General features: G+C 50.1%; 1 protein-coding gene across 3 annotated transcripts in view; it reads left to right on the top strand.

The window, feature by feature from the left end:
* KCNMA1 (potassium calcium-activated channel subfamily M alpha 1) overlaps positions 1 to 27,692 on the top strand; it is a 782,784-nt gene that overhangs the window by 537,943 nt on the left and 217,149 nt on the right. For all 3 annotated transcript variants that reach the window (XM_062214106.1, XM_062214104.1, XM_062214105.1), the window contains exons 7-9: positions 5,940 to 6,015; positions 7,960 to 8,130; positions 9,674 to 9,765. In XM_062214106.1, coding sequence (XP_062070090.1) covers positions 5,940 to 6,015; positions 7,960 to 8,130; positions 9,674 to 9,765 — 339 coding nt within the window. The remainder of the gene's footprint in view (positions 1 to 5,939; positions 6,016 to 7,959; positions 8,131 to 9,673; positions 9,766 to 27,692) is intronic.

The raw sequence follows: 27,692 nt of genomic DNA, 5'->3' as shown, positions 1-27,692 counted from the left end.
CCAGGGGCAGTGTGTGTGTGTGTAGTCAGGGGCAGGGGTGTGTGTGTGTGTGTGTGTCCAGAGCTGTTGGGGAGCATCCTAGAGCAGTGCTAGGCAGGGTAGGGAAGCGGAGAAGGGATCCAGAGACAGCTAAGTGGTAGAATTGCCAGGACTTGATTTTGCTCCACCCCAGGTCTTGTAGCTCAGACCAGTCTGCTCACTGTGATGCAGCCCAGCTGATGTGGCAGGGCTGTGTATTGTACATCCATCCAGCAGAGATAGCAGTAAAAACTAAGGCCACTGGCACCTGCTGTGCCCTCAGCCAGGACCAAAGAGGAAAATTGGAGGCAACCAGGACAGGGACAAATCTGTGCTTCTGTGTGCAAAGCCAGTGACATTTTGTGTTAAGCAAAGCTTGCTAAACACGTGGCAAGCAGACAGTGCAGCTGCGCTGGGTTTGCAGCTATCATCTCCGGAGTCAGACTCCCTCCCAGCACCCACGGACTCCTGGAAAAGCCTCTGATGTTGAAGAATCCTGTGGCTGCCCTTTGGCTGCGTCTCTGTGTGTGTTGATGTGTGCATCACTCGAATGGCCAGAGGTGTGGGACAGAGCAAGGGATGGGTCAGGTTTTCATGATAAGGTCCCAGTGCATCCCTCCCTTGGGGCCATAGCAGGGAATCTAGAATCTGAATGGTTCTGAGTAATCCACGCATTGGTAGCTTCGTGCTTGGCCCAGAGCCTTTGCCCCAGCTCCAGCGGGCTCCTTTGCCACACAGCTGTGCTCCGGGCACCCCCTCCCTGTGTCTCAGGAGCCTGCTCACCCTTGCAAGGTCTACATTGCAGAGGCTGTAGAGGGTCCCCAGGGGTTAATCTTGCATCCCTTGTAAGTAGTTTTCACATGATTGCTTAGACCTGGGGTTTAATTTGGAGAGCAAATTCCTAATACTGGGGATCTGTGATAATGTTGATGTCATAAAAATAATCAGATTCCAGGACCGAACACGGACTGTTTCAGCAGCAGTGATTAAATGCGCCACACACAGCAAGAGCTCCCTTAAGCACCATTAATATCACAGTGACAGGCATTTAGAGTTTAATAATCACCACATTCAGGTCATTCTTCCAGAGCACCAAGGGGCTTGGAGCCTCCAGTAGGTTTTGTATCTCAGGAGGACTCCACAGGGTTCTTGGGGGCACCTGGCCTCGTTCAGGGCTCAAGGACCGGGGACTGTGTAAATGAATCAGCTCGCTATCTGATGGGCTGCTGAGCCTTGGTCTCCAGCTCTCAGTTCTCCATCCATTTCTTCCTCTCCAGTGTTCGAAACACATCGGAGAACCTACAAGGCGGAGCAGGGGAGGGACCTGCTCCGTTTTGGTTTTCCACTGAGAAATGTGTTGAGAAAAGGATGTGGTGGTGAGATAGTCAGGGAAAGTTCAGCTTCTTTTTTTTAAAAAAATATTTATTTGTTTTAGAGGCAAAAAAGTCTTCCATCCAGTGGTTCACTTCCCATATGCCCATGGTTTCCGGAGCTGAGCCAATCTGAAGCCAGGAGACTCTTCCAGGTCTCCCACGTGAGTGGAGGAGCCCAGGCAGTTGGACCATCTTCCACTGCCCTCCCAGGCCATAGCAGAGAGCTGGATCAGAAGAGGAGCAGCTGAGACAGGAGCTGGTGCCCATGGGGGATGCCGGCATCTCAGGCAGAGGCTTTGCCTACTACGCCACAGTGCTGGCCCCAAAGTTCTCCTTCTTGATTTCCCATGTCGCTTAGCCTGATAGGGCTCATTGGGTGGCTGCCTTGTATCTATTTGCCTTATTTCCCACTTGTGGAGGAGGCTGTCCTTCCAGAGAGAGAAGACTCTGGAAGCTGGGAACAAAGGTGCTCAGACTCCTGGCTGCTTGGGAGCAGACAGGCGAGAGCTATGTGGATCTCTCAGCACTAGGAGAGGCTCCCATGGAAGAGAGTTGGTGGGCTGTACAAGCCACCTGGAGGTGAGGCTGGGGTAGCATGGCCCATGGTGGTATCTAGGGGACCAGGGATGAAGATCAGGCTGTAACAGACCTGTAGTTGCTCTTATGAGTGCCAACTGTGCATCTCAGCTTCTAGAGCCACAAGAATAATTGTGCCATCAGACACAAGAGGGGGTGGCACAGGAGGCACCTTCCTGTCGGGGATGGAGACCCCCTGAACCCCTTTTGAAGACTTGATCAGTCATTACATTCTCAAAGAACCTTTTTGGGTACCACCCACTTTTTTGGTAGGCAGATGAGTCTTAGTGGCCAGTGGCAGAGCCGACCTGGAGCTAGCCTTGGTAATGATAAGGGGTCCAGGAGGGAACCGGCTGACTCCAAGCACGTCTGATCCGGGAGTTCAGCCTCTGCCCTGCGGCTTCCCCCTTTGGGGCTCATTCTCACAGAGGCGTTCTCCAAGGCAGATGGCCCTCTCCGTGTAGAGCTCTAGGCTCGCCTTTTCACAGCCACATCGCAGAAGGAGACTTCCTGTTCCCCTCAGTTCCCTGAAAGGTGACTCTGATGGGCCCTACCTTGTAGCTTTCCACAGCCAGGAGCGCCTTCCTTTGCCAGCCTGGATCAGGCCACTGTGGTCAGAGGAAGGTGTGGGAGTCCTTGAGTGACACCTGCCCAGGTCAGAGGCTGTGCAGGGGGCTGTTGTTAGGGAAGAGACGTTGGGCAAACCACGAGGGACAGCAGGACAGGTCCCCATGGCTTCCCCTCACTGTATCTCCAGTTACCTGCGTGAGCAGGCCTTGGCTCCCTGGGCCTAGGGGTGAATATCAACCCAGCACTTGCCAGTCACACGGCCCTGGCCAAGCTACGAGGCTCATTCAGCCTCAGCTGCTTGATCTTGTTGGTGAGAACAATGGCCGTACGTGTCTAAAGGGCAAATGGTGAGAATCCGGAGAGATCATCACAGTGCCTAGCACAGAATAAGGGCTGTATGCGTGTTGGCAACTACCGTGCTCTGACAGCTCTGCAAGACAGAAAGGACCTTTCTGTGGTTCTTCTGCCTGACTCAACCAGGAGGAAGTTATTCTACACATCTCAAACAAGCAGCTCACCCACAGAACTGAACGCGGTCTGCCAGTTCTTTCCCGGCTGTCAGAGTCAACTCTGGGTAGAGGAAGCCCACAGACTGCTTCCTGTGTTCAGTTCCATCAAAGAGAAAGGAAGGCTGCACTCAATGGCCAGCCTGGCCTACAGCCCGTGACCTTGACCTCCACGGAGGGACTCCTCCTTCAAGTTCCAGGGCTGCCTGGGGACCACAGCCCCCTCCTGCACTCCTGGTCCCGCGGTGGCCCCTGGGATAGAAGTCAGCAGAGTGGGTGGCAGTTGAAAAGGACAGCCTCTCTCCTCCCTGGGGCAGCACCCTTGACCTTTTCCTTCCCTGTGCGAGGAGTGGGGTGAGGCTTGGCTTCAGCAATCCAGGCAGATGTTGTCTGAGCACCTGCCAGTGCCTGTAGTGCACCTGTTGTGGCTCAGAGTGTCCCTCTGTGGCCAGACTGCCTGGGTTCACCTTCTAGTCCCCCCCACCCCTGCCTGGGTGAAGTCGCTGCTTTGTTTATATTGGCAGGAGCTCCAGTAGTCCTTATGAGGACTAAATGAGTGCGTGTACCTATAGCACTTAGAAAGGTAGCATGTGTGGTCTGCAGGGCTCCGTGCTTTCAAACTCTTAGACTTTATTCTTCAAATTTGTATTTATTTCAATCTTCCTGAAGAGCAGAGAGACAGATTTTCCATCTGTTGGTTCACTCCCAGATGGCTGCAACAGCCATGGCCGGGCCAAGCTGAAGTCAGGAGCACAGACCGCCAGCCAGGTTTCCCACCTAGGTGACAGTAGACCAAACACTTGGGCCACGCTCGCTGCCTCCCCGGGTACAGTAACAGGACGCTGGATGGGAAGTGCAGGGGCTGGGACCTGAGCTGCCACTCCAGTGTGGGATGTGGGTGTCCCAAGCAGTGGCTTACCCCGCTGCTCTACAACAGCTGTGCCAACTCGTAGTATTGAAATCACGGGTTCCCTGAGAGAGCTGGGAGAGGGTGACGGAGATGCAGTGACCAGGGGTAGGGAGCTGAGCAACCCTGTAGGCTGACCTGGGCCACTGCTGGGGGAGGGGTAGATAGTAGACTCTCTGCCAGATGCCGCAGGGACCACAGGAGCCAGACTGGGTTCTCTAACTTCACAGGGATGGCGGACGATAGCAGGCTGACTCCCAGGGGAAAGGAATGCAGGTGAGAGTGAGGTTAGAGGGGTCACTTTATATTGCAGGTGGGCATGAGGGCTTTAAGGAAGAGGTAGGGACCACACCAGGCACGGATATTTAGATAGGTAGCAGATATTTAGATAGATGGGACAACTTTCAGTTTGAGTGACTGCATCGACAGAGCTACAGGAAATAGGTTTGCCTGTGACTGACACAGTCCTAAGAGTTTCCATGGATGCAGTGGTGGGAGGGTCCAGGACTTGACAAGGTCAGCGGGAAGCCTGTGAAAGTCAGTGTCCCACTGCCCCCAGTGCCAAGGAGCTGAGTCCCAGCAGGAGTGGACAGCACGCAGTTTAGTAGGAGTAGCATGGAGGGGGCCACCAGGTCTCTCAGAACAGATTCATAGGGGCCCTGCTAGGCGTAAGGGAGTGTGGGCTCCTGGGATGCGGACAGGCAAGGCCGTAGGTGTCACGGAGGTTAATGTTTGTTCTACTGGAGCAGCACCAGCGGATGCAAAAGCTATTAGGTAGGAGGTTGTGGGACAACTGGCTATTCCGGTAGTCTGGGGTCTCACCCAAAGATGGCGTATTTACCACTGTGGGGAAATGGCCACTTTTAGTGGAGAGCCCTGACATTCCCTTCTTGGCCAGGAAAGTGGACCTGGCCTCGCTGAGGTGGGGTTTCCCAGGGCGGTGCCATCCCCACAGGTATTTAAATAGAATCTAATCCTGGAAGCTCACTGAGACTGACTGCAGGACACGGGGCATTCTGTGAGGTGGTGCAGGGTCACGCAAAATCAAAGGTCTTCAGAAACAAACCAGAAAGGAAGCGGGTGTTGTTACTTAGCGGAGAGGCTAAAGCAGAAGTTGACACACTCCAACCCATGGGGGGATCCAGTCTTCCTTTGTAAATAAAGTTTTCTTGGAACACAGCCACATGCGTTCCTCTACCTGTGAGCCAAGGCTGCGTTTATGCCATGGAGGTGGAGATAAGAGTCACAACAGAGAATAAATGACCCGAAAAGCCAGAAACAGTGAGTGAGTATCTGTGTACAGGGAGAGGGTGAAAGGCTTCTGGCAGCAAAAGCAGTGCGTGAGCTTTGACTAGAGCCTGGACCTGGTGGAAAATGCAAAGGAAGCATCACTGAGCCGTGATCTGGGGGCAGCTGGGGGCGGCTGAGTGAGGACAGCACGTGGGGTAATGTTTCCGACGTCACCGCAGTTCTCAGCTGTCACAATGGTGTTGAGTGAAACGCACAGTGCCCTTAGGAGTTGAGTGCTGAAGTGTTTAGGAGTTGTGTCTCGATGTCTACAGCTTATCTGGAAATGGACAACCAAAGCATTTGTTTTTTTTAAAAAAAAGAAAGTAAGAGAAAAATGATTTGAAGATAAAGCAATATGGGGAGGGGCACTCAGTGTTCCTTGTACCATTCTCTCCAGTTTCTGGCAGATTTGACAAGTTTCAAAATGAAAGTTAACTTTTAAAACAGTTGTAACACAATGAGAGGGTCTACCTGGTTGGGTGGCCCAGGTGTGATCTTCCTGCGGGCTCTGTCTGGGTTTTCAAGCCTGACCCAATTACTTTGTCTTGTCTAGGGAGAATTCCCTTACAATGGAGACAAGGTTGGCAGCTGGAGGGGGCCCGCCTCTCCCCACAAGGGGGCGCTGTTCCCCACCCAGGCAGCCCCAACAGAGCCTTCCTGCTATGACCTGACCATTTGGCTTGTTGTCTCTTTGCACAGTAATTCCATCAAGCTGGTGAATCTGCTGTCCATTTTTATCAGCACGTGGCTAACTGCCGCCGGGTTCATCCACTTGGTAAGTATCCTGGCTTGCCTGGAACAAGCCCCTGTATGAGTCATTTTGTTACCAGAAATGTCTCTTGCTAGAAAGAAACTCCAGCCCAGTGGTAGACAGGAAGAGGGGAAACAACTGCTCCACGGCCTGGGTTTGCAGCCCTTTGACCCCAGGCTACTTCCAAATGGGGAGTCGCGGCCACAGTGTTAACCTGGCTGTGTTCTGTCGTTCAGTTGTGCAGTGCGTGCTTTGGTCGATTTTTTATTCTATCTGCAATGACCCAAGAGAGCCACAAGATGGCAGTGCTTCCTCAGCAAACGCCCAGCAAAGATCTGGGGACAAGGTTGAAGTTCCACCCGCTTGTCTTAGTAAACAACAAATTCAGATTCCCCAGTTTCTCTCCACTTCCCCCTTACAGAAAGTTACATCTGACTCTTTTGTCTGTTTACCGCACATTATCCTGTACCTCCACCGTCCCAAAGCCTTGCCTTAGCAGCTCAAGCCCTTCTCACCTCCCTGTGGCTAACAGAGCCCGGCTATGTGAACTGGAACAGCCTCATCCAACTGACGATGAGATCTTAGGTAAAGGTGGCCTTTCCTTCCCCAGTGGCTGGTCGCAGGCACAGCTACCCACCACGTGGGGTTGACGTCATTGTTACCCAGAGGAACACAGGCCTGGGGAAGGGAGCCAGGGGCTCGCTTTCAGTCCCCAGATCTGGGGGTCCCCACCCAAGCCTTTATGCTAATGGAATTCTTGGCTGGAGTCACTCTTGAGCTCCCTAATTCTTGCTGTCACCAAGCACCACAGATGTGCGGGAGATGGTCGTCTTCAGGGAGCTCATGACTGCACCCCCTTTATTCTGTGCCGTGCCCTCTGGCTCACCGGGAAACCCCGGGAAACGGTGTGTGCTGAGGGCGAACTTGGACTTGCGAAGCAGCCCCAAGCCTGGGAATGAGAAGCAGAGCTGGATGCTTGGGGGGCCCCCTTTGGGCCATGCAGGGGATCGTAGGCATTGGCTTTTCAGTGTTGGGAGGGAATCTGGATAGAACTGGCCCGGTCACTCGCTCCAACCTGGGAGTATCTAAACGACTTCTGCCCATTTCACAACCTGTGGGCAAATCAGATGTGCTGGGAGGGAGGGCAGGAAAGAGTTTTGTGAAGGCTGAAGCAGAGGTGGACAACCTGCAGCTGGAGCCCAAGGGCTCCAACCCAGCCACACCCATTCACAGAAGTGCTGCCTCCTGCTGGTGTCCCACACAACTGCAGAGCTGAGTCGCTGGGGCAGAGACTGGGGACCGGAGGGCCCACAGCAGGGAAAGCCTGTGTTCTCCCGCCCTTCACAGCGACAGACTGCAAGCCCTTGGTCTGGAGCGCTTTGCTCTGCTGAGCTCACTGCACTCCTGGGGAGGTTCCTGCTGCCTGAAGGGTGGACCCGCTGTTGGCTCGCTACCAAGGAGAAGGAGCAGGATCTGAGGCCGGAAATGCTCTTTGGGGTCTGGGCTGGAGATCTAAAGAACAGTTCCCCCGCCCCTTGCAGCTCCTGTGCCAAGAGCATGAATGGGGGCGCCCCCTACAGGAGGCTCCTGGACTTGGGCAGGAGGAGAGAGCGAGGCCCCCTGAGACTTCACAGGGCCCCACAGAGAGAAGTCAGGGAAGGGAGAGAGCGCTGGCAGATGTGGCCAGAGGCCCTGCCCTAACTTTCAGCGGGCTTCGAACCATTAGCAGTGGGAAGAGCCACCGATGAGGGATCGCTCCCTCAGTCCCTGTGCCCCCGTCAGCCAGGAGAGCATCCTCTCCACCTGCTCAGGGCTTCCATGCTGTGGCTCCCAGAGCTCAGGGCAGGGCGGGGAGCGCCAGCCAGGAGCCCACTGGAGCTGGGCTTCCCCATGCGTTGTGTAAGGAGGCCGATGCAAAGGTGTAACCATTTTCTCTTTTCTCCTCCCCATCCCCCGCCCTTACTTTAGGTGGAGAATTCAGGGGACCCATGGGAAAATTTCCAGAACAACCAGGCTCTCACGTACTGGGAATGTGTCTATTTACTCATGGTCACCATGTCCACAGTTGGTTACGGGGACGTTTATGCCAAAACCACGCTTGGGCGCCTCTTCATGGTCTTCTTCATCCTCGGGGGACTGGTAAAAGCCCTTTATTATCGCCTTGGTTCTTATGGCCGTGGATATTTTCTGTTGTCCATTTCCGTAGCTCTTCATACGCTGTTTCTTTACTGGAAGCTAGCGGCTGCCTGGGCGTCGCAGTCAGGTTCAGGAAGTAGAAACACAAGGGTGACTTCCCTGCCCACTCCCCTGGGGTGTTAGGCGCAGCCTGAAGACCCAGGCGTGTTGCCTTTTTCAGGGACAGCTGGTCAACCTGTTGTAGGGAAGGGATGTGGTAATAAGCCCGGCTAGCACCCCACAGTCATGGAATTCAGCCCTCAATGTCCTGCGAGGACACTGGCTGTCCCTTAACCCTCGGGGGCACTGTCCACAGGGCGTAGATGGTTTGCGGTTTCAGGAGCTCCCTCTCCCCAAGATGTTCCTCCCCCAACTTCCAACAAACACTGTGGCTGGTGCCTGCCCTGAGGAACAGGGTCCTCCCCGCCCCCTGGTGGACAGGAGCTTCTGTCCCCAGTGAGCAGTGCGTGCCTCTGCAGCCCCACGGAGGGGATCTTTCCTCCCCTCCTTTTGCAAGTCCGAATATTTCGCTTCTTGCTTTTCTGGGCCGTACAGCTCCTTGGACAGCAATCAAGCGTCCACGTGGTGCTGTCCTTGGGGACTTGGGCAGCTCTTTGGGGTTGCAGCCTTTTGTTTTCCCTACTGGCTGGTTCTAAGTTCAGATTTTTGCTGTGTGTGAGGTAAGTGATTAAAATCCCACTTCCCACACAGCTTTCACGGATGGACACGGCATGCACATTTATATCTCACGATGCATACACGTCTCCCTGTTAGGTATGCATGGAGCACATGTGTGTGGGAGCTGTGCATAAATGTGCCCTGCGTGCATCCATACCAGTGTTTCTGCAGTCGGCACGAGGGCCCCAGACTAGGACTCCCCCCTACCCAGCCACAAGCACGATGTTTGTTGGACAAAACATGGCAGATTTGTGTTTTTTCCCTGCTACCCTTTCCTCCTGTGTGACTTCCTTGATTTACCTTTTGTGCTTTTTAGTGATTTTTTTTTTACAATGAAACTAATTTATTTTTTAGTCTTCTTTTGGTGTTAATTGGCTTTAATCCCAGACAGAGACATTGGTGCTCCTTTGATTTTAACTAGAAAGATCTTTTTGCAAAAATATGTCAGTGTGTATGCGCGCATGTGCGTGTGTGTGCCTGTGTGCGTGTTTAATTTCACCAGCATGCACCCTTTTTTGCTTATTTATCTTCAGAAAGAAGAGATAGATGTCCACGTATCCATCCCTTGTATTTTTCTCGATTGTGATTTTTAATTTTTTTTTTAGTCGCCTGCATTGGCCAAAGTTTGTTTTGCCCTGTGTATTTCCAGGATGTCACCCTTTTTTATTTATTTTGTGCTTTTTTTTTTTTTATAACCCAACATGTGAAGGGATGCCTTCCGAGGTCTGGTCCTTTTGTGTTTTCAGATCTTAGTATCCGCTTCTGGAGAGACGCCCCTCTCTTGGGCCTGTCGGTTCAGTCTCTCTTCTGTCTCCTGTCTTTTCCTCAGGCCATGTTTGCCAGCTACGTCCCTGAAATCATAGAGCTAATAGGAAACCGCAAGAAATACGGGGGCTCCTATAGCGCCGTTAGTGGAAGAAAGTAAGTACGCCGCGGGGCCGGCCGCCCTGCCTGCGGGAGAACCCCCTCTGCATGCCAGGTTTTTTTTGGCTCTTGTTTCTTTGTCTCATGCATGTAGGCAATGTTTGCCCGCTACGTGCCCGAAATTGCTGCTCTCATCCTGAATCGGAATAAATTCGGCGGGACTTTTAACAAACATGGAGGCAGAAAGTAAGTCAGTTGCATCAAGAAGAGATGTGTTGAGTGACTTCCGAGAGCCCCTGGGCAGTGACTTTGACTCCTGCCCCTCCCCCACCCCGCTCCTCGGAGGGAAGGCCCAGGGTCTGCATGGGGGCCACGCCAGAGCTTACCCCAGAAGCTGCCCTGCTGGGACTGACTCCCTGGGCCTTGTCACCATTCAGTTTCCAAGAGACAAGTGGATTTATCCGGGCAGAGCTCCGTATGCTGCTGGGTGTACCGAGCTCCTATACTCTGCACAGCAAATGGCTCTGTGATGAAATTCTGGTCCCTCCAGCTAAGGTGGTGCCGTGCTACGGTGGGTTTTGTGCGGCAGCAATGCGGGGTACAGCTGTAGCTACAGAGCCCAGGGCAGGGGGCGAGATCCAGGTCGTTGTCCATCCTGTCTGTGGTCAAGGCCTCGTGGCCGCCAGGGAATCAGTTCTCCTTTTCACCGACCCCGTCCTCAAAGGGACTCACTTCTCGCTGGAGTCCCTGGGGCAGGGACCGCTGTGTCTAGGGAAGGTCTGTGGCACCGCCTGCTGCCCCCGACGAGTCTCGGTCTGGCTTCCCACACACGCGTGCGTTCTGTTTCCTGCTCGGCTCACTTGAACAGAATCAGCATCCATATCAGCGTGTGGGTCCAGTGTGGACCGGAAGTTTCTCTCCCGAGAGCACGGTCTCAGGAGAAATGTTGAGCACATGGAGTGACCCCATCCTTCATTTACGTTCCCGAAGATTTTCTTTGGGCACTCAGCTTTTTTTTTTTTAATAAAGATTTATTCGAAAGGCAGAGTTAACAGAGAGACAGAGACAGAGGCAGAGAGAGATAAAGAATTCTTCCATCCACTGGACTGCAATTGCTAGAGCTGGGCTGATCCAAAGCCAGGAGCTAGGAGCTTCCTCTAGGTCTCCCCCGTGGGTGCAGGGGCCCAAGGACTTGGGCCATCTTCCACACTTTCCCAGGCCACAGCAGAGAGCTGGATCGGAAGTGGAACAGTCAGGTCTTGAACAGGTGCCCCATATGGGATGCTGGCGCTGCAGGCGGCAGCTTTACCTGCTAGGCCACAGTACCGGCCCCTGTTTTGCTTCTGAAAAAAAATAGACCATGCATGGTGCACATTTTCAGTGCACAGCTCAGGGACTTTGCGGGTACCCAGTGTCTCCCATCCCTCCATCCCAATCCAGATACAGAAAATTTCCATCACTCATGCTAGTCATAGAAGTTGCTGTCACCAAGCTGTGGGGTTTTTTTTTCCCTTCTCATTTATTTTCAAGTAAGCTCTTGATTTTTTTTTTTAACTTATTTTTTTAACACTTTAAAATAAAATTCCACTGGCAGCATCGGGTCTCCTCCGACCTTGACAGTTGGCCGTGCTGGAGGACGTGGGCCCCCCTCTGCCCAGTGACTCCAGTGTACCCTGAGCTCAGGTGTCCAGTCCTCCACTCAGAAAATGAGGAGGTGGGAAAACAGGCTCATTTTCTTCAACTACCCACAAGACACCCGTTTGCGTTCAAAGGCACAGAGGACTGTGGGCGAGAGGTGGCCAGTTGGCGTCTTGTCAGTGGCCACAACACATCCCTCCATCTTCCTTCTAATGGATCCCTCCTCTGTCTATTACCTTAACAGCCCTGGATGAGGTTAGAACCAAGCTGTTGTGATTTCTGGGCCATTGGTTGGATCCAACAGGCCGAATAAGTCCAGAGATTCCCTTTGGTCATTTATCCCATGCCAAGAGGCAAATAGCTCCTCAATTCATTTTGCCTTTAAAGTGTGGACAGGTCTCCATAAAGCAGAAGGCATTCCCAGGGCCCCAGGCTCGGCCAGCATTTCCTTATCGCTGTCTCTGAAGAAGTCAGTGAAATCAATTGCCCTCAAGTCCAGATTGAAAATATTTCTTGACTCGCATTCTGGGTTGTTGGCTTATTTATTTATTTTGTCTAGGACAGTTTCGCCCCTCTGATGTGGGCAGCCTTTGTCGATGATGGGCCGGATGAGGCTGTCATTCCAGCACTCGCTCGCTCACCCCCGTTCAGCTCTGGTCATCTTTTTGCCTTGGCATTTCTGCCCACCCCCACCTGCTGAGACTTCAATCGCAGGCTTCCTGCCGTGTTGTTCTGGCTCTGTAATCTTTCTTCACCACTTTCAGCCCGGCGTTCTCCCTCTTTCTTCCCTCCTTTTTTTCCCTTTGTCTTTATGAAAATGCACTTTGCTTTTCATGTTCTTACTGGGTCTCCAATGTCCCCCAACCCTGGGGACAGAGAGGCCGTCCTGTCATCAACACGGGGACTGTTCGCTCTACTTTCCGCATGGTTCCCCAGTTCAAAAGCTAATTACTAAGTAGTTTAAAGCAGTCCTTTGGTCACTTAGATCTTTCATCAGAAAATATAAGCTTGGGAAAGGAGCGGTAATAAAGGGCCATTAGCACCCTTTGTTTGATGTTGTTTTTCCAGTCAGTAGAACAAGATTGATGAAATGTTATGTTTGGCCAAAATTTGAGTTTTCATTTGGAATTCAGTGTTGAGAGAATGGGCTGTCAGAATCAATAAGTTTTCTTTCGCTTGGGATATGGGCATGTGGTAGTAATTAGCAATATAAGGTCTTTAGTTGAGCAACCAAGCATGGATTCTGGCAGCAAACATAATGAGAAACTACAGTTGTTCTATTTCTAACGTCAAAAAGTTTCCAGATAAAATTAAATGCATTTGCAAAAGGAAAGCAGCTAAACTTTCTTGAAAGATAGAGTTCAGACTCTTAAAATAGCACGCTGTGCTCTGAGTGTTTGTGTACCCATAAATATATGAGCAGGACCCACAGACACTCATTCATCGTCCCCTCTCCCCGGGGCCGAATCCGATGAACGTCCAGAACGTGATTAAAACGCACAACACAGGGAAGGGGTTTATTTACGTGTGCATATTTTACTCGGAAATATCTCTCTGCCGATGCATTAGCTTGTCGCACAACTCAAGGTCACTCATGATCCAAAGCTGTGGAGATACAGAACTCTGGACAAAGATGATTTAAACTACAAAGTGTAGGCAGAGAAGCTCAGCGTTTTGTGTATGCAACACTCAAGTCCAGGAGATAGGGACGACGGAGATCTCACTGGCACTTCATTCTCCGTGTCAGCCCACGTGTTTGGCGTGACGTAAACACGCCGTGCAGCATCCCCCAAACGTCCTCACCCCCAGCAGGGTATCAAAGGCAAGGGAGACTCAGGCCAGCATTTCAGCACCTCCCATGTGACCTTCAGACCCGGCCAGAGATGTGGGCTCATGTGCCTGTGTGTGTGTGTGTGTGTGTCCGGGGGACGTTCGTTGTCTGATTTATCTTATGAAGATGTGCGTGGGAATCCGAAAAATGGGGCTGTGAGTGTCAGTAGCCAAGAGTTCAGGGAATGGTAGAGACAAGCAATCTCTGAGCTGCAGGCATGAGGGGCGATGTGCCCCGTGGCCTGAGACCTTAAACCCTACTCAGAAGACTAGCCCAGCCTGCCTGCCTGCCAGGGCCACACCTCCTCCTCCTCCTCCTCCCTTCGTGGGAGGTCAAAGCTGCTCAGAGGTGGGGAAGGGCCTGGGGGTGCTGAGGCTCCCATGGCCTTTGGGATCCCCGCCTCACTGTCCTTCCGGCCACAGCCCCTTGCAGCCTCCCCAGAGGTTTCCTCCCTGAGTGTGACTCATTCCGCTCCTGGATCGTTTATGAGAACTGACAGGATCATGGCCTAAGGTCATGTGGCCAAGGACCACTGAAAATAATAGGCCACTGAGAGGAGTCCAGCTGCTGTGGCCCCCTTCCAGGGCAGCCACCCCCGGGAGCCACTCCGACCTGTGTTTCCCATCATGGGGCTTTAGTGGCCCCCACAATGAGGCAGTCCTGGGCCAGGTGTTCGGGACAGAGACAACGGAGTGATTTGGGATTGTTCTGCTGGTTCTTGGTAGAGGACTGAACCCTGAAGACAGGGAGGAGAGTGGAGTGACACACGGGGAAGGGCCCCGCTCAGTCTGGGAGTTGCTATCCCGGACTCACTCATCTCTTGCTCCAATTCAAGAGAGCCCTCTTGAGACCTAAATGCGGTGGCCTCTTTTGGAACGCTCCCTTAAGGAGACGGAAGGACTGTGCATCCTTGCAGAAGTGAGAGTGTGAATGAATACGGTCCGAAGCCCCAGCACGGTTGCCCTCTGTGATGGTAATAGTACCAACGACGGTGATAGTACCCACGGCGGTAATAGTACCCACGACGGTGATAGTACCCACGGACGGACATGCTATACCGCGCAGCCCTCGCAGTCCCTGTGTGGGGCAGGACTTACCATCAGCTCTGTTGGGAATGGGTGAGGAAATTGAGGGGATCAGCAGCTTGCCCGCCATCACCAGCCATTAAAGGGAAAGGGGGATTTGCTCCGCTGTGCCTGGAGGCCTGTCCATGCCATCTCTCGAGGCCCTTTCTGCTCTAAGCTCAGGGATCCTGCCTTTCTCCCTCTTTACCTCTAAGTGGGGCCAGTGCATTGTGCCTGTGGTGGAGAGGAGGAGAAGGCATGGGTTTTAATGTGGGGCTGTCTCTTCCTGCTGCTCACCTATTACACCTAAGGATCCTGACCTCAAAGGAAAAAAAAATGATGGGGAGGGGACAGAACATGTCTTTGTTTTTCTCATGTGGCCATACTTGAAATTAGTTACCACTTGAACACTTGTGGCAGTGAGGAGCTCTCCAAGATGGGCAGTGATGGGTAGGTGGATCTTGCCCCAAATGAGACCAGCGCCTTCTGAGTCCCATCCTCTCAGGGTAATTCATCTCCTGAGGGTCTAGCCACAAAACATTGTAGTGGTTTGCAAGCATAGTGACTCTCTCTTAGGCGGCTCCTACCTGCAGAACGTCTTAAGAAACACGTTTTCTGTCTTTGCAGAGGTAGCTACCCATCCCCTTTCCCTCTGGTGTTGGTTTGTAGTACGCTACAGAATAGTTCCTTGGTGATGGTTTCTTAACTGTAAGTGGAGCTACTGGAGTAGGAGCCCCTCCCCGCAAAGGTGTTCTGGAAGGTATCCTCTGGGGTTGCTTACAGCTTTGATGTGGAAATTAACTGTCAGGAGGCTGTGTCCTTCAACAGGGGGTTAGGGAAGTCTGTCTTCAACCTTAGATGTGGCCTCACTGAGGAGTTAAGAGAATTGCTCATGCTTTGCAATGTAAAAGTGAAACCAGAGTGCTTTACCATGTTCCCCAATGTAAGTGGTCAGATTTTAAATATGGAACACTTGACAACCAATGGTTGCGTATTCACTAACTTGGATCAAAATTTCAAGAATGCAAATCAGCTGGGCAGGGCTAGTGAGCTTTCTCATTGGTCCATTCATTGCCTCCAGGAATCAGTGGTGAACCAGCCTCTCCTGGAGCCTGTCCTCACCCAGTGGCAGTGTACGGTCTCCAGGGAATTGCTGGCATTGAGCAAGGGTACAATGAAAGAAGACACCATTACACATGTAATACCTGTTGCCCAAACCAAATCCCCAAAGCCCAAGGTTCTCTGATAGAGAAAATCAGCGATTATTTACAGTAGATCAAGCCGACCAAGGAAGTGCCACCTGGGAGGAGGTGACATGAAAGCGTGCTCAATGACCATTTAACCCAGTGTGCATTACCCAGTAAGCGAATGAAGCTAAGACTCTAGGTTTAAAATTCAGCTAATGCCATTCCTCTTGCACCTGTAGGTCTTTAGTTCTCCTTCCATTGGAGTAAAAAATCTCATCTTCTTTGTCCATGGGTTCTGCATCTGCTGATTCAGCCAACCCTGGAGTAAAAGTTGGCTTTTAAAAATTGTGTCTGTATTGAAGATGTACAGACTTTGATCTTGTCATTACTCCCCAAACATTGCAGTATAACCATTTCTATCGTATTGACGTCTTCTTAGGTATTACAAGTAATCTAGAGATGACCTGAAGTGTAGGAGAAGTTGTGTATAGGTTATATGCAAATGCTGTGCCATTTTTTATAAGGAACTTGAGAACCCTCAGATTTTAGTGTGTGCATGTTGTGTGTGTGTGTATGCTGGACTTAGTCCCCCCATGGACTGAGGGATTATTGTATTTCTCTTTCACGCTCTGATTGGCCTGAACTCAATACTCTGACTTAAAGGAGACAGCCTCCTGCATGTTTTCCCTAGTTCGTTACTATTGGGTACTTTTTTTAAAAAAAGATTGATTGATTTATTTGAAAGTCAGAGTTACACAGAGAGAGGAGAGGCAGACAGAAAGAGAAAGAGAGAGAGAGAGAAAGAGAGAGAGAAAGAGAGGTCTTCCATCCGATGGTTCACTCCCCACTTGGCTGCAATGGCTGGAGCTGTGCCAATCCGAAGCCAGGAACCAAGAACTTCTTCCAAGTCTCCCACGTGGATGCAGGGGCCCAAGGACTTGGGCCATCTTCCACTGCTTTCCCAGGCCATAGCAGAGAGCTGGATTGGAAGTGGAGCAGCCGAGTCTTGCACCAGTGGCCATACGGGATGCTGGCGCTTCAGGCCAGGTGTCTTTCCTCTTATCATAAATAGAATGTTCATCTCAATCAGAGCCTTTGTTCCTTTCTGGGATCATGTTTCATTTTCTCTGGCTTGGCTGTCTTGCATCAACATGAAATTCCTGTCCAGTTTCTTACACTACACTCTGCTTTTGTCCGTCATAGTTCTAGACCAGTTTCTGAAGGACTTGAACTTGTGGAGGCTTTGCTGTGCCAGAACGTGGATTGTGTATTTGCAAAGACTCATGTAACCACCCACTCCCCAATACACACCCATAGTTCACCCCCACTGTAAGAATTAAAAGAAGTTGTGTCTTCATGTTCATCCGCTCCATGTATGTCTATTGGGTGCTTGCTACGGGCCAGGCCCTGGGCATGACAAGTGGATTCCTGCTCCTGTACTCTCACCCCCCAAAAAAGAAAAAAAAAAAACAAACACCCAAACATGCCATAGCTCTCTCTAACTCATACTATTTGACCACCAAAAGGGCTGGGAAGTTTAAATTCAGAGCTTATTTAGACACACACTTGCTACCCCACCCCGTGCACCCTTCTGTTACTGGAGATGAGAGTCTTCCTACAATAACCCTGTCCTCTCTACTCCTTCTGAGGAGGCCTGGCCCCTTGCACTAGGGAACAGGACCTGGGGTTAATGCCTGTGGTGTTGGCTTGAACTGATCCGTGGGCCTCCTTTCCTTTCCTCTTGGTGTGCATCTCGGGCAGCAGTCGCTGTGGCTGCTCCATGAGGCGAAATGGGCGGACTGCTCCCGTGAGCCATGTCTTCTACCAAACGCCATTGTTGACTTCTCTATCGCAGACGTCATGTAGGTAAAATGTGACTGGAGCTTTCCATTTTACAGACTTCGCCCCTTGTCGAGTAAGCCGTTCAGCCCTCTTGTTGCGTGTCCCACGTGACTCCCAGCGCAGGCTCTCCAGCAATGTCTTCAGATTCCTAGATTTTAAAAGCCATAAATTAGCAAATCATCAACATATCACCAGGAAGGATCATCTGGTAGCGATTCTAGTCAGAAGGAAACACAGGCCCCAATAACTGATCTTCACAAAGATATGAAGAACTGTAGACAGACAGATCCAGTAAATAGGAAGACAAATAGATAATTCAAGCTGACAGACCATCTTGGACTGATTAGGCATTCTGCTTTGATTAGCATTAAACTTTTTGGAGAAGGGAAAAAAAATGAGATTTCCCTAATATGGGAAAATGACCCCTTGACTACTTCTAGAATTCAGCACTGAGAGGCAGATACCAAAACACTTGTCATTAGATACCATATCATACAACGCAGTGTGCCAGGCATCCCTTCCCAACGAGAGGGGTCTTGGTGAGGGTGCATGTGGGCACGTCTCTCTTGGCATCTGCTTTGGATTCTTCTAAGCCACATCGTCAGTCCCTTTCAAACTTGAAGCTCTATTTAAGGAGACTTGGGTGCATATTAAGTCAATTTCCTGATAATACTGATGGAATGAAGGCATGCTTCCCCCCACGTTCCTGCTGTCTCCTCCCTTCCACATGCTTATCAAAATGTTCCAGCTATTGTTCTGAAAACAAGAATAGAAATGTAGGTGGGAGATGAACTGTGTTCCTTAAAAAATGTCTTATTCAAGCCTAGATGTTTGCTCTCAAATATTCTTTCTTCCATTAAAAAAAAGAATTCCAAGTATGACTTTTCTAATCATAATCTCCCGGGATTTTTTCTGCTCAGCCTCACGGTTGATTGGGTGAATCCTTAGATGGATTCAGAATCCAAGGAACAAATGAAACTCTGTGAGACTAAGTTGCTGTGCTTTCTGTTTTCCTGGTCTGTTATTCATTCTGATAGAAGTCTTTCCAGAGCTGTGCAAAGCAGCTCCTCAAAGATTTGGGGTTCATCCCACTGCTGCTGTCATCATCCTCTGAAAATAAACCAGGAAACTTTCTAATTGGCCAAGTCCAGTGTCTGTTTTTATTAAAATGCTATAAAGGCCAATACAGTGTGAAAGTCGTGGAAATCTGATGCTGTTGCTCTCAGGGTTAAGCCTTGCCCTGGTACTGGTCTTGTATCACAGTGATGTGCTCCCAGCCCTAGAACCACTGGGACTGGTCTCAGTATGGGTACCAATCATTGGTAAAAGTCACCTTGATCTCCCCTTCCTTGTACCTTTTCAGTAAGGACACGTTGCGTACCTGTCTGGGTGAAAGGGCTTATGACCTTCATCACTGACCCCCAAAGGCAAGTGTCAGCTTTAGGAAAGTTCTTGTTTTAATGTTTTTGTTTCACATACAGTTACCTGAACCCCTGCCACGTGCCAGGTACTGTATTAGGTACTTTGGTTAAAAGGGATGAGCGAGAAAATGAGATTCTTTCTTTCTTGGAGCTGATTGAGACATTGATCAATCAGAGCTATCCAAGGAGACAGTGCCAGCTAAGCCGAAGCTTGATTATGCAGGAGCCCTGTCCCAGTGCAATCCTCTTTTGGCAGATATTTCATTCAATGAAATCATGAGGATCTGACATAATCACAAAGTAGGGGGCATAGCAGAGTGTGTGATAATTCACACTGCTGAATGTACCCATTAGTACAGCTGAGGGCAAATATAATTAATAGCAGAATGCTTTATGTACCTGAAAACTTAGAGATCTAATGAAAGACCTAGGCAAATGGAGGTGCAGAGGCATTTGGGAGGTGGTGATGCTGCCCTGGGGTCTGTTCTTTCCAGACCCCCCAGATGTCCTGTCATGGAACATCATGCCTAAGTGGTAAGCCTTTGAGCCCATGGCTCCTGTCAATCCCTATGTGTGTATCAGATGCTGGGAGTTAACCAGGGCTGTCACAAATATAGCTGCTTCTCAACTTATGATGGATTACATCTCAATAAATCCATTGCAAGTTGTACTATCACATTTAGTGCCCCTGGCCTACTGGACATCATAGCTTTGCCTAACCTACCTTAAATGAGCTTCAGATCCTAAATTAGCCTACAGTTGGGCAAAATCATCTGGCAAAAAAGCCTATTTTATAATCAAGTGTTGAATGTCTCCTATAATGTATTGGCTACAGAAAGTGGAAAACCAAACAGTTGTATGGACGCTCTCTCATGCCCCTGTAAAGTTGGGAAATCATTAAGTTGAACTGTCATGAGTCTGGGCCCTCTGTACATTTGTTGGTTCTACTCACAGTGAATGGATGGCAGCTTATGCTACCCGGGCCCTTGGGTGTGACTGGAGAACAAGGGAGGAGGATGTGTTGACCCGATCTTCATTATGGGAGGATCTTCCCCACCAGGATATGCTCTGGTGCCATGGTATATGACTTCCCAGGGATGTTGGGCAGGAAGGTAGGGCTCATTTTGCAAATCCAAACCTTCTCCATGGCAAAGTTACCAATCATTTCTTTGCTTAGACTCATCCCCCATCTATTCCAACTTCATCCCCAAGGGGATGGCCTTTGTCTCCCTTAGTCTTCTCTCAGTCCCTTCTTATGCAGAGGTGGCATTATCAGATGGAGACAAGCAAATCTAGTCTGACCTGAAGAGAGGAAAAAGCCACTGAGTGCACCAACATCTCTGCAAGAGCAGGGAACTACTAGGATGGGAAGAGTCAGGTCAAGAAAAGACTGACTCATTGTAACAGGACCAAAGACCACCAAGCACTGGCTAATGCAAAGAATGAAAGGCAGAGGGGTGAGGGTGATGCAAGGAGACCCAAGGAAGAACCAGGACAGTTGTGGGGTTGTTGACTTAAGAAGGCTGTTCCTCTTCCAGGGAGATAGGAGGGAAAGGATCCAAAGTCATAGTGATATTTACGTGATGGCCATTGTGATGATTAAATGAGAAACTGAAGCAAAGCTCAGGAGATCTACCAATCAGGACTCAGGACTCATTTTTTTTTTATTTGACAGATAGAGTTAGTGAGACAGTGAGAGAGAGAGAGAGAGAGAGAGAGAGAGAGAGAGAGAGAGAAAAGTCTTCCTTCCATTGGTTCACTCCCCAAAAGGCCGCCACAGCCGGTGCTGTGCAGATCCGAAGCCAGGAGCCAGGTGCTTCTTCCTGGTCTCCCATGCGGGTGCAGGGCCCAAACACTTGGGCCATCCTCCACTGCCCTCCCGGGCCACAGCAGAGAGCTGGACGGGAAGAGGAACAACTGGGACTAGAACCCAGTGCCTCTATGGGATGCCAGCACCGCAGGTGGAGGATTAGCCAAGTGAGCCATGGCGCTGGCCCCAGGACTCAAATTTTTTTGCCAACTTCATCAGAAAAGGAAGTGTGTGTATGTGTGTGTGTGTGTATGTGTAGTGGGGTGGGTAGGAGGCTGGTTTGAGTACCTGACAGACTCCAAAGGAAAGCTGAAGGACAAGATCCCAGAAAAGACACAAAAGGGCTAGAAGCTCAGCTAGAGACCCAGGAAGCGAAATCCAGGGGCAGTCTTCACAGGGTGCTCTGCCATCAGGAGGAACCAACTCCCACTGTGACCTCAGCATCCCTGCTTTTAATGTTGGAAAGCACTGATTAGCTTCACTTAAGCAAGGGACCATGTATAATTGTGGAGGGCTGGTTCCCTAAATTGAAAATGAGGCAATGTTGACAGAAGGGAGGGTGATGTTGCACAGACAAAAACCAGCAATATTTCCTACACTGAGGTTCCCAGAATTTATTTTTAAGACTTGGACTGAGGCTTCACATAGGCTGCAAGCTACCGAAGATGTGTGAGCACTCTCCCATGGTCTAATTATGACCATGTGCATGGTCTGACTATGGAGGGGTAATTATGAATGGCCTGGTAGAGGTGCAAACCCCCCTCCCTTGAGGATGACTTAGCTCCTGATTGTCTGCATATGGTAAGATATATCACTTTCCTGCAGGAAGTTCTGGTCTGGCCAGGACATCCGAGTGTTTTCTGTTGCGGCCGCCAGCAGTCTGTCCTCTGACCTTGGGGCTCTGTTTCACAGAGGTGACTTTGCTGCACTGTTGAGATCTATTTGCTCAGCCTTCTGCCCTGATGTATGGAACCAGCAGAGCAGCCTGCCTTCCCCAGAACGGCTCTGCTGACAGCTGGATACGATGACGACTTTATTCTCTTCCTCACTAGGAGGGAGAATGCATTTCCTTCCTTTGTGATTAGCAAAGTACTAGATGAGGCCACTGGAAGGAAACTATCTTATTTTTGAACCTGTTTGTTTCTTTTTAATGTGTTAACCAGAAGAGGCTGTAGTCAGGATTTGGGGTTATGGGTTACACACTCTCAGCTGCCTTGTTTTTGTGTTTCTCTTTCTGTGTACAGCTCACTTGCAAACTTAAAATGTGATGGTAGATTCAAGGTGGCGGGATCATCCAATGTACTAATAGGCTTAGAGTAAATTAATTGTTGAATTTCTTCTACACGTACTGTGACATAGGGTATCCATGCAACACGTACTTCGCCAACCAGTGTCTGTCAACAGACAGTTCTGGAAAGCCCAAGCTTCAGGGGCTCTGTGCTGGGCGCTGGGGTAGAGTAGAAGGATGAGGCCAGCACTGCCTGGAGTGTTTCTTTGCCAGCCCTGATCCCCAGCACGGAGGGCAGGCCCTTGGGGACAGGCTCTCAGTGAAGGAGGAAGTAGAAAGACAGAACCTGGATTAGCCTCCTTCCTTTACAGCAGTGGGCCAATGAGCCTCACGGGGAAATCTGGGGGGGCAGTAACCCTGAAGGCCATGACCCAGATCAGGGAAAGATGCATTAAGACCAAGTAGTCAAAATTGCAGCACCAGGAGAGATGGAATCTGAGATCCACCTTGCATGAGAGCCATGGAGAGAAGGTGATGCAGACCCTGAGCGGGGTCAAGTTTAACCTAGAAGTGGAAATGTGGACTTTCAGTACTGACCGCTGTAGTTTGGGTTGGTAAGGCCTGTAGCCACCCCACTTCCTTCTGGATAAAATGCTCCGACCCCCCCACCCCTTGACAAGTACTTCTTAAAATTCATTCCCATCATGTCAGGAGCTACCAGCGGTGGGAGGCCGGGGGTGGGGGCCGTGGGATGAGGAAAGTGTGATTAGAAGGCTCAGCAGAAAGGCAGAAGAGAGTCTAGCATATGTACTTGATATAAATATTATAGTTTTACAGAGACATCTAGATCAATATATGCCACATTTCATCTACCTCTTTGACAAAGTGAGCACAATGTATTCAGGGAAAGCTGTATAGGATTTTCAATTTACTCTGTATGATTTATTGTGACAGGATAGCTATGGGTTTCTTAAGTTCTTTATACTTGTTCCAGTAAAAATGGATATAGTATCTTTAAAAATAAACAGCCCAGAGCTGTGCATTTTACATTGTCTTCCGAGAGCGAGGCTCTGCTAAGGAAAGATCTGAGACCTCCCCGCCCTTGTGGAGCCCGATTGCGGTCAGATTTGCTTCAGTCCTTGCTCTTCATCTATTTTTTTCCAGGCTAGAGGGGGTTGGGGGGCAACAGGCGAGTAAACAAGGAAATCAATTAGGAAGCTACTGCAGACGTCTAGACAAGATAGGGTGATGGCGTGAGCTGGGATGGGGGCAGAGAACTGGAGCTCAGTGTAGGGATTCATCATTGTCTGGCAGGTGCAGCTCAGTTGTCCCGGGCCTTTCCATTTGACAGGAACTGGCCCTGCATCACACAGGCCTGCCCCTCACCCCCAACCCCGCTTTCTCTGTTCCTAGGCCAGGGTCCTTTCACACACCAGCTGCTTCTCTTTAGAAGGCATCAAACAGTCAGAGCCATTCTGTCTTTGGTCTGGCACTGAAATGCCAGGCCTCAGTTTCCCCACCAAACAAATCAGGCACTGGGGTAAACAGGAACCAAGAGCCGTTCTGATGCTCAGATGCACTTGAGGATGTGGAAGGGTCTTAGTGTTACCCCTCTGTCCCAGTTCCCCTTTTCTAAGAACTACTCTCTGAGTGTTTTTAAAAGCACTGTGTGTAGACTTTTGTCCTCAGAAATGCACCCTCAGTGGTCCAGAGCTTTGAGAGGTCGATGGTTCGAGGCCGCCCCTCCCATCTTCCTATGCCCCCTTCCATAAATCGGCCTAAAAGGCACCCATGGAAGTGAGCTGTGAACCCCAGGTGCCAGCTCAGCGTGGGTGTTCAGAGCTCCCTGTGTGTCACAAGCCATGCTTAGAATGGTGGAACAGGTAGTACGGGGTTTCATTCTACACGTGGAGAGGGTGGACAACAGGAGAAGCCCATGGGTGCAAGTGTTTTTAGCGAAGAAAACCCACAAAATAAGCAGTTGGCAAATTCCTGGAGTCCCCTCGTGGAGCTCATTGTCAAGCATTATTGTTATCCTTGTGAAATCGCTTTCAACTCCATGGGTCTGCTCCACAACCCGACAGAGCCCAGCTGGTGTGCGTGGAGCCCTTCCTCGGGCCCAGGCACTGCCTGGCCTGCATAAGTAACTCCTTTCAAAAAATAAAAAAGTCCTTGGCTACTGATTGGGCATTTCAGACGCTTCGTTGTGCACCTAAATCATTTACATTTGTTTATGGTCAGTTGATGTTGCCTTTGCCCAGGAAGTATTTGTTCATAGAATTAAGCAAAGCCTTGAAAAACCAAAAGGCCAGTCATATCTTTTTTTTAAATTTTTTTTTCTATCTTTTTTAAGAGTTGTCCATTCATTTGAAAGAGTTACACAGAGAGAAAAGGAGTGGCAGAGAGAAAGAGAGACAGGTGTCTTCCATTTGCTGGTTCAATCCCCAACTGACTGCAACGGCGGAGCTGTGCCAATCTGAAGCCAGGGGCCAGGAGCTTCCTCTGGGTCCCCCACGTGGGTGCAGGGGCCCAAGGAACTGGGCCATCCTCTACTGCCTTCCCATGCCATAGCAGAGAACCGGATTGGAAGTGGGGCAGCCAGGATATGAACTGGCGCCCATATTGGATGCCGATGCTTTAGGGCGCTAACCCGCTGCACCACAGCACTGGCCCTGGCCAGTCATATCTGACATGATTACTGGTATAGGGCTGTTGGCCATCTTCAGACACCAAGTGGGCAGGCCCTGTGGATGTCAGTCATGACAATGGCCAGCCATCTAAAAAAGTTCAAATTGGGAGTCATGGGGACAATTTGAGCTGCTTTCATGGCCTAACTTTCCTAAACATTCCATGTTTAAAGGGGCCACTGAGACCCGTGCTATCCTCTGGATACCAAGCTGCTGAGACAGTCCAAAGCCGGGTGTGGTGATGTGGCAGATAATGTCTAAAACGGGCATCTGCATTAATTGGCAGCCCCGTGGCTCACCACACAGCCTGGCTAAAACAAAGTTGAGTGTAGAGTTTCTCACAGGTGGGAGCTGGGGCCTCTGCCCATCGCTCAGCCTTTGCTGAGTCTTGTGATATCACCTTTGCAGCCGGAAGGGAGTGATGCTACCACTGTGATGTTGTATCCACCCCAGGTCCCAGCCCACTGAGGACCCACCCAGCACCCCCTTCTCAGGCACCCATGAGGGCTTGTTGGTCTAGCCCTGCCTGCCCGCCCGGAAGGAGCAAAAACTGAAACACCCATGCCTTTCCCCCACTCCCTCATCTTTGTGATACTGGGTGCTGTATTGCCTGCTCTGGGATGTTGGGCGCACAGCTTATAGGCCTTGGAGTCCCGAGGGGTTATCTGAAAGGACAGAGTAAGAACACAGGGTGCTTGAGGATTAGATGTGGTCACAGGGCCACAGAACACCCTGTGTTTGTTTCATGTGGATGTCACCTGAATCCCACCACGTTGTGCTTACATTGGGCCAACCCCTGCATGAGACCCTTATCTCTTTAAATCAGTTCTCAGGATAATCTCATGAGTCCGGGAGTAGCTCCAGCCTCTGGGAGCCCGACTCTGACTTGTTAGTTGTAAAATGCAGAGTTAGTACCTTGTCCAGGACTCTCAGTTGTTGGCGAGTGAGTTAACCTGGGGCTGTCGGGTGTGAATCTCACGTGTTAGATTTTTCATTGTCAGGGGACCCAGCAGAGGTCATTTGGGAGGAGGATCTTTTGAGTGTTCTTCATATCACACCCTGTGAACACCCACCCCTGCTCTTAACCTTTGACTGGTTTTCTATCGTATTTGTAATCATTGAAGATACCATAAATTCTGCCTCTGTTTTCCCCATAATATCTTTCCTTAAGCAATCGCCCCTGGAATTTTCAGTAATTTTTCCATAGTCACCTTCCACCCTTCACGCTTCTGCAGGGCCTCCAGTGGGTGCTTCCCCAGACCCCGGCTGGTGGAAGCAGATCTAATGCTGGTGCTGACTTAGAAAGGGCGGCCTCTCCCATCCGTCAATTCCAAGTGCATTTGAACATTTTCAGTATGTGAGCTCCTTGCTAACTTTCACTACAGGGAAAGCAAAATGGAGGGGGATGGTTATTGGCATAAAAGGGGGAGGCCGTACATCTTCAGATCGGATACAAGACAGATTGGAACAGTATGGGTCCTCCAAGGTCGCCATGATAATGTACCTAATAACTCTCCCTGGGCAAAAAGGCAACCTGCTTTCAATCAATCTCGCGTTTTCTGAGCAAAAATACCAATTATGTTGAAGGAAGTTTTTTTTTTTTCCTTCCTTTTTGATAAAGACTGCTCTCCACCCCAGAAATCAGGTTGTAGTTAAAAGATATATATTTTCAATTGTCTAGAATGGTATTGGACAGCTAGCGCCAAATGGAAAAGCCATTCCTTTTTTTTTTTTTTTCCCTTCCCTCTCCTGCCAGCATTTGTCTACTTCTTAAGAGAAGTGAAAGCTAATTAAAGGCTTAAGGGATAATATTGATTGCATTGGAATATATTTTATATGTACCCAGCACATTTCCAAGTAAGAGAACCCTGGCTTTTTCTAAGGCTGAATAAATCAACCAGCTGAGCCTTTGATTCCAGAGTTGGGTAGCGGGGGGAGGCTCGTCTCCTCCCCTCCCACTTCACACACATCTTTTCCAGGATGAATGATTTAAGAGGAGGGAGAGAGGCTGCTGGCAGATGTGCCTGCAGTCTTTCACGTACAGGGTAGGAAGGATGGATGTCAGGCATTTCCACTGACCTATCACTGACTGGGGTCCAGCTTTGAGTAATACCTGGGCTTCTACTATGAGAGAGCTTTGAACTTCACAGTGCCCTGTGTGGGCGGCTGGCTGGGTGGTTTTAACCTCTGAGCTTCTTTTTGTGTTAAATATGGATGAGAAACTTGACCAGGGTGCCACGCACCTTTGGAAGCAGAGAATCCTCTGTGACTTTCACATCCATAAGACAAGAACAGCCTCAGCTACACCTGGCCTGTGGGGATACCCGTGCATTGGATTTGTGGTGGCCTTGTTCTTAAACTTGGAACTCTGTGGGCAGAAAGCAGTAGAATGGTATTGAGCAGCTGTATTGCATTTGTTGGCAAGGTCGGGGGGGGGGGGGTCTGGTCTGGAGGGGGAAACCTGTTTCCTGGTCAATTTGAATACATTTGGGAAGTTCAGAATCAAAGACCTTATCTAGCACATGTAAATTCACTTGCAGCCTGATTTTAAAATTTATTTAGTTTATTTGAAAAGCAGATTGGGGGAATATATATAGCTCCCATCCACTGATTCACTCTCCATGACAGGAGATGCTGGGAGCCAGGAACTCAATCCAGGTCTTTCCTAGAGCCGGCAAGGATCCAATTACTTGAGCCATTACCTGCTGCCTCCCAGGGGTGCACATTAGCAAAAAGCTGGAATTGGGAGCGACACCACTGGGACTGGAGTTCAGGCACTCCCATATGGGACACAAGTGTCCCAAGTGGATCTTAACTGCCCTACCAAATGCCCGCCACTGCAGCTAGATTTTTCCCTATAAAATCACATGTGCCACAGGAAATATTTAAAAATATGATATAGTAAATAGTTATGTGAGTATAACCCAAGTGTTCACTGGTATCCCATAGTCTGATACACTGTGTATTTCACAGCCTTGTGGTCAAGAGGGACCTTGTGAACAGGCTTCGGGCATACGAGAGCACTGGCTGCAGGGCAGAGGGATCCTGGCTCTCTCCTTAAGAACCAGTGACATCTCCCCTCCCCCTTGACGGCCTCCGCTTGCCGGATCGCTAAGTGCACCACCGTAACAATAACAGTCCATAATGGAGATATTATTAACTGCCTCGTGCATTTTATTGATTTACTCTTTGTTCTGCATCATTATCCTTTCACCAATGAGTTTACTGCATTATTCTCACATACTTAGTCAAGCACCAAATTACAACGAAAGGGCA

This window comes from Lepus europaeus, chromosome 17 (genome assembly GCF_033115175.1).
Source record: "Lepus europaeus isolate LE1 chromosome 17, mLepTim1.pri, whole genome shotgun sequence".
Taxonomy (NCBI): domain Eukaryota; kingdom Metazoa; phylum Chordata; class Mammalia; order Lagomorpha; family Leporidae; genus Lepus; species Lepus europaeus.
This window is presented reverse-complemented; position numbering and strand designations above follow the sequence as displayed.